The 7500-nt window shown below is 43.0% G+C and overlaps 1 protein-coding gene across 1 annotated transcript in view; it reads right to left on the minus strand.

Annotated features, from left to right (window-relative positions):
- celsr2 (cadherin, EGF LAG seven-pass G-type receptor 2) overlaps positions 1 to 7500 on the minus strand; it is a 46779-nt gene that overhangs the window by 28777 nt on the left and 10502 nt on the right. Inside the window, exons 2-3 of the mRNA XM_039682635.2 lie at positions 6422 to 7087; positions 2831 to 3053 (exon numbers count right to left, since the gene is read on the minus strand). Of these exons, the coding sequence (XP_039538569.2) occupies positions 2831 to 3053; positions 6422 to 7087 (889 nt within the window). The remainder of the gene's footprint in view (positions 1 to 2830; positions 3054 to 6421; positions 7088 to 7500) is intronic.

Below are 7500 nucleotides of genomic sequence, written 5' to 3' on the forward strand. Positions count from 1 at the left end.
CTCACCAATGATACCCTCACCGACGCATGATTAAAAATGATTGATTGATTCAGTTCTTGCACTTCAGTGTTATTAGCTACTTTTGTTAGTAGTTTGACAGTAGCCGAACTCATTTAAACGGTGAAAATCTTGCAGTTTGCTGAAGCACAGTTTCAGAATAACTTCTCAACACTAACAAGATCCTTCAGAACAATCGAGCAGTGATCGCTAATTAACCGAACACTCATCCAATCCACCAGGATGCAAATAACCGGGATTAATCCGCCGCTGATTGAGCAGTTTTCACTGGATTATTGCTAATATGAGCGCACTTTCATGCTTGGATCAGTTTTCTGTAACAACACAGATGTTACTTTCATTTAAGGGGCGTTTAAACGACACAATTTTCAACGAACAAACGTAATTGTTTTTTTACGCCATTTTGGTCGTTCATTTACACGAGAACCACGGTTTGGGGTCCTGAAAACGCAAACTTTTAAAAACAGGGTTGAAAGTGTGAGTTTTTGAAAACGAAAACGTTAACGTTTCTGTGTAAACTATAAAAACACGAATTTATGGAAACGGTGACCTCATTCACATGTTTATAACGTGTTAAGTTTATAGGCGCTAGTGTTTCTTTACAGTGTGACATCGCCATCTACTGGCCTGACAGCAGAATACAGCGATTTTAGTCGTTTCACAGATCCGTGTTTTTGTCTGTATGAGAACCCAGATAGCAGACTGACATTGAATCAACGTGGAAATATGACATCGAAACAACGTTGATCTGACATAGTTTTGCTCATCGAATTAACGTTGAACCAACGTCAGGCGCGTCATTCTTTCAAAACTAACGGAAAATCAACTTGAAATCAACGCGTTGTTTCAACGTTATGAAAGCAAACCAATTTTCGATTTTCATTTAGCTTTGAAGAATGCCGCGTCTGACGTTGGTTCAACGTTAATTCGATGAGCAAAATCAACGTTGTTTCAATGTCATGAGAGACGTCGTTTCCACGTTGATTCAATGTCAGTTTGCTGTCTGGGCTGCGTCTGTTACAGGCGTCATTTCTGTGAAGCACAAATAGATGAAGAGCGAACTAAACTGAGGATATTTCTCCACCGGTCATCGGAAATGTCAATGCCCAAATCCTGCTTCCACGTTAGCCGGAGAAGGGGTTAAGGAGATTATTTCAGCATAAACGATTGAAATCAGTCGAGAGTTGAGTCAATTTCTGATTCGGGTGGACGATTGGGAAAATAACTTTTGAATAAAGTGCCTCACTTGAAAAAAACCAAAAACACAACTATTAGGAAGGGTAAATTGGCCAAATATCGAAGCAGCTGTCTGCGAGGGACGGAGAAAATAAGTGATATACATAAGAATCGATGCTCTACGTGGACCGAATTGTTTCCTGAATTGATGTCATATCTTAATAGTATTAATAACTATTGCATTGCTTGAAGTATTGTGTACCCCAAGGGGAAGCTGGGAGCAGATATTAGAGATATCTCTATAGGCACCCAAGGCGGACTACAGGCAAGACTTTAGGGCCAACCCAATATAGTAATATATGAATGTCACATGCCCAAAAGTAGTGTCGAAAATTTGGAAGAGCTAAACCCCCGTCAGGTTCGGGAACTGACTTCCTGAATCGAGCTGAGGAATCCGTCCAGTTGCTGATCGAAATCAGTGAAAAAATGATTTATTGACGCAAACTGGAAAAGATACAAAAACTTCGGCAGGATAACCATTTTAATACGGTTTGCACGAATGGGTCCACTTAGTCATATCTGACTTACACTTTTAAAAACTGGAGTAAAGTCTTTAAGCGAACTGATGATAAATATCCCCAAATATTTAAACCCATCCAAGGCTAACGTAAAGGGGAATGAAGTGGCAGAAACCTTTACTGTGTTCTGGACGTTCATCTGCACGACTTACTTTTAAAAATTACAACAAAATATCTGTATCTTTTTCAAACAAGAAACACAAGCTACTTCGTTTTCCCATTTACTGACTGACCAACCCGATCTCACGACCAAGTCGTACGAATTCGACGAATGATTAAAAAGTGGCTAATTCGTAACAATTCATATGACCTCACTTGTACGAATTAATACGATTTTTCTAAATCGTACATATTTTACGAATTGGCCAATTCGTATGAATTCGTACCTAAAACCTAACCATCATGTGGGTTTAGACAAATCGCACGAATTAGTACGAGTGAGGTCGTACGAATTAGACACTTTTTAATCATGCGTCGAATTTGTACGAATTGGTCGTGAGATACTGTTGGACTGACAGCTCTCCTGTCCCCATGTTGAGAGAAATCGAAGTGACGGTTATTATTGTAGTTCTAGACTAAATGAGCATTTACTCGTCTCACTTGCACAAAAAAGATTCAGTATTCCTCAAAATGAAAAAAAAAATCAGTCAAATGCAAAATCTGACAACGCGAACATACAATAACTAAATATTACATAAAACAAATATTTTCATGCATTTAACCTCTCTTTATTGCCGATTGAATGTACTTTATGCACATGTACTGAAACGGACTTCATATTTGTAGTTTTTATTGGAGAAGTGTTGAAAGTGTGTTTGAGCGGCGCCCTCTACTGGACACGAGTGAATCTGAGGATTATTATTACAGGTTTGGTGTGATGTGGTCTTCACGTTTGCCCAAAAATAGCACTTTTGTTATAAAACGCCCAGACTGAGACCAGGTGAGAAAAAAATCACGCAAAAGTAACGTAACGCATCACTTTTCTTAAAAAGTACCTTAAGTAACGCAATTAGTTACTTTTTTTGACATAGCTGTCCCCGACACAGGTTGATACTCACGTGAGCGCGAGCGTGAAGTGGAAGCGCTGGCGGAGGCCCTTGAACGTGAGGAAGGAGTGCGGCGGGAAGTTCCTGGAGCTCATGAGGCAGAAGGGCTTCTCGTAGCCGCCGCTCGGACACTCGCACCTGAAGCCGCCCACCAGCAGGTTGAGGCACGTCCCACCGTTCTTACACACGCCGTCAGCGCAGCGGCCCGAGCGCGAGGAGATCTCACACCGCTCGCCTGCGGACACACACACACACACACTTCTGTCAGGACCGCTATCGTCGAATACGATTGACTATTAGCATTAGCATACAGCTTGGATTGGCGGGATGGTTCCGTTCTGGAAAGCCTAGCAAAACAGAACAAACATGAATGTATTGCAGACTTCATTAGCAGCTAAACTGCTTCCGCTTCACTGAAGAATCAACGGTGTCTCGGATGAGTCGACTCGAGAGAGTCACTCTCCATTTGATCTCATTATTAGATACACTGATCAACGTTTACCGTCTACGAGGAACGACGGAGATATTAAAGAGAGTTCACTTGATTTTCTTTCTCATGGATGAAGGTAAAAACACAGAGCGCCAAGACGAATGTGAAGAAGAGTGTGTGTGTGTGTGTGTGTGTGTGTGTGTGTGTGTGTTGTGAAAGACAAAGCCGACACTGTTTGACACACAAAAGACGATTCGTCACGCTCATCATAACGGAAACATTAGTGTGTGTGCCCGTCGTTGCCATCTCCCGGTTCACACACACACTTCCTCGGCTCGTGATGAAATATTGATGCGGTGTGTGTCGGATTCTCCGGGTCTTTGATGGGAAACGAGGGCAGAGCTTTAAACACAAGCTTCACATCAAAGAGCTCATCCATATTCACACACACACACACACACACTCTCGTCGAGATCCTCGGAGAAGTCCTGACGCACAGGATCCGTCCGGGGTCAGCGTCGTTAGAGCCGAGTAATGACCTGACGCTCCCGATCAACATGTGAACTGCTGAACAAAACCACGAATCATTTCAGTGATTCACTCAGATGAATCGTCTTAAAATGATGAATGTGTGTGTGATTATTGTCTCGCTCGCTCAGGAGAAGAAACATTATCACTCATTAATATCACAGACTGAAGTTCATCATCACATCAGTTCAGTGTGTACAGACACATCCATTATTAACACAGCTTTTACTACACACACACTCTCTCTCTATCTCTGTTTCTCGCTCAGTCTAGCTCTCCCTCTCTCTCTCTCTCTCTCAGTATAAATGATTCATCTTATCAAAATGAACAGATCTCACAAGAGATGAGATGAGTATGTCCAACACACTGCTCACAAACATGTTAAATAACACTCACAATTTAACACACACACACACACACACACTCAGAGGAGGAGCAGCTGGCAGGACAGCAGGAGCGAGAAAACGAGAGAGAGAGAGAGAGGGAGAGAGAGAGAGAGCATGTGTGTGTGAGAGAGAGCGAGAGAGAGTTCACAGTGCTGATAACACACTTCATTCCTCTACAAACACACAGTGAGTTTGATGCTGAAGCTTCCACACACCTGAACACACACACACACACACACACACACACACACTCAGCAGATCTTATGTAATGATGATGTGGGCATATGGTGTTTAAAGAGCAGTGAAACACACTCGTAATGGAGAGAGTCCCAGCAAGAGCGATGAGATCAGAGATGAACTCAGTTTAATCTCCGCACCTCTGCCTGAACACACACACACACACACACACACACACACACACACACACACGATTCTCACCATCTCATCTGTGTTCATGTGTTCGCTTTATCCACAGGGACACTCATCAGATCTAATGCAGTTCACCACATCATCACTGATCTCAGATCATCTTATTCTACACATCCCATCATCATCATCATCATCATCATGTAATCTCTCATCACTGATGATCATAACTCTTCATCTCGGAGATGATGACCCCTCCAACAGACGCTGTAATGTTTGAACACATGACTGCAATATCAAGCTGTTTATATGAATATACAGTGTGTGTGTGTAATATGATATCAGATCACACACTCCTCTCCTCCAACACACGCCTCTCCAATATGATTCTGCATTATTAACTTTTCACTGCGCTCTTATGAGAACATCAACGAGTCATACGTTTAATCAGAATCTGAGGCCATCCACGTCTACATTAATACATTTGAGAACACTCTCCGTCCACACTACAGACGGTATTTTGAGCGTTTTTGCCATTTTCAGGTGTTTTCAGAGGTTTTCAGGCATTATTTTAGGCGTTTTCAGTCATTTTCAGGCATTTACAGGCGTTTTCAGGCGTTATTTTAGGCGTTATTTACCTGTTTCAGGTGTTATTTTAAGTGTTTTCAGACGTTTTAAGGCATTATTTTGAGCGTTTTCAGGCGCTTTCTTAGGAACTTATTTCAGGCATTTACGGGTTATTTTAGGCGTTTTAAGGCATTATTTTTTGCGTTTTCAGTCATTTTCAGGCATTTACAGGCGTTTTCAGGCGTTATTTTGGGCGTTATTTACCTGTTTCAGGAGTTATTTTAGGCGTTTTCAGTCGTTTTCAGGCGTTATTTTAGGCGTTATTTACCCGTTTTTAGGCGTGTACAGGCATTATTTTAGGCTTTTCAGGCGTTTACAGGTGTTATTTTAGGCGCTTCAGCCGTTTTCAGGCATGATTTTAGGTGTTGTCAGCCGTTGTTTTGGGCATTACAGCCATTTTCAGCTGTTTTCAGACGTTTTAAGGCATTATTTTTAGCGTTTTCAGTTGTTTTCAGGTGTTTACAGGCGTTATTTTAGGCGTTATTTACCCGTTTTCAGGCGTGTACAGGCATTATTTTAGGCTTTTCAGGCGTTATTTTGGGCATTACAGCCATTTTCAGGCGTTATTTCAGGCGTTTACAGACATTATTTTAAGCATTATTTACCCATTTTCAGGCAGGCGTTTACAGACGTTATTTTCGGTGTTTTTAGCCATTTACAGGTTTTCAGGCATTTAGAGGGCATTAGTTTTCAGGCATTTACAGGTGTTATTTTCGGTGTTTTTAGCCATTTTCAGGCGTTATTTTGAGCGTTTTCAGACGTTATTTTAGGCGTTTTTTTTGCGTTTTCAGACATTTTCAGGTGTTATTTTAAGTTTTCAGGCGTTTTCAGGCGTTTTCAGGCGTTTTTTTGCGTTTTCAGACATTTTCAGGTGTTATTTTAAGTGTTTTCAGGCGGTTTTTTTGCGTTTTCAGACATTTTCAGGTGTTATTTTAAGTGTTTTCAGGCGTTTTTTTGCGTTTTCAGACATTTTCAGGTGTTATTTTAAGTGTTTTCAGGCGTTTTTTTGCGTTTTCAGACATTTTCAGGTGTTATTTTAAGTGTTTTCAGGCGTTTTTTTTGCGTTTTCAGACATTTTCAGGTGTTATTTTAAGTGTTTTCAGGCATTTTAAGGCATTGTTTTGAGCGTTTTCAGGCGTTTACAGTCGTTTTCTTAGGAACATAGAGCGTTTTCACAAAGCTTTGTTTTCATGAATAAAAATGCTGTATTAGTGTTGACCAGGCCTGAGGTGTGTGTGTGTGTTAGCAGAGGCTCCTCCCCCTCACCTGTGTAGTCGTGGAGACACTCGCAGGTGAAGCCGCCCTCGTGGCTGCGGCAGACGCCGTTAGCGCCGCAGGGTTTAGCATAGCACAGGTCAATCTCCGTCTCGCAGTAGTCGCCGGTGAAGCCGATTGGACAGCGGCACCGCAGACCCGCGATCGGGTGGATCGGCCGGAACAAGATAGTGCTCGACGCCACGAACGGCGCCAGGCTGTCGAACTTCAGCACGGACACACACTTCATGTAGTTCTCGCACGGCTCGCGCAGGCAGATGTTGTCGTCGAACGGGAGCACCTCCTGCGAGGAGATCTGTGCCAGGAGACTTCGGTTCAGATACAAGCGCTCCTGAAGCTCCTCCGACCCGAAGAACTCGCCCAGCCGGGTCGTGACCCCGCGACCCCGTGACCCCTCAACTGGCAGGGCCACGGACAGGCTGACGTTCAGGATCCCGGCGCTGACGTCGGTGTCGTCCTGGACGTTGAACACCACCACGTCTTCACGGGACGCAGAGAGAACGCGGGCCACGCCCTCCAGGAACTGGGCCAATCGCAGCGAGAGGAAGCGCTCCTGGGACGTGTTGGCCAATCGCAGCGTGATGCTGTTGGAGAGCATCTCGTCGGTGATGACCGTGACCTGGAGCAGACACTGAGCCGACACCGAGTGAACGCCGTCTGCGGAGACAGAGGAATCAGATGAAGCATTCGAGATCCTCAGGGCAGAAACACACGGACACAAAACCATGCTAACCTGAAGACATTCACACACACACACAACTTATTTTAACTTTGATGGTTCACTTCATGAATCAGTTCATTTGGATGATTCACTAAAATGAATCAGTTCATTTGCAAGGTTCACTTAAATTAATGTGTTCATTTGCATGGTTCACCTAAATGATTCGGTTCATTTGCATGGTTTATTTAAATGAATCGGTTAATTCGGACAGTTCACTTAAACGAATCAGTTCAAGGTCTGCATTCAAACATGATTGATTGATTCAGTTTTTGCACTTATTAGCTACTTTTGTTAGTAGTTTGACAGTAGTCGAACTCATTTAAACGGTGAAAATCTTGCAGTTTGCTGA

Source organism: Pimephales promelas, chromosome 2 (assembly GCF_988280905.1).
Source record: "Pimephales promelas chromosome 2, fPimPro1.hap1.1, whole genome shotgun sequence".
Lineage (NCBI taxonomy): Eukaryota > Metazoa > Chordata > Actinopteri > Cypriniformes > Leuciscidae > Pimephales > Pimephales promelas.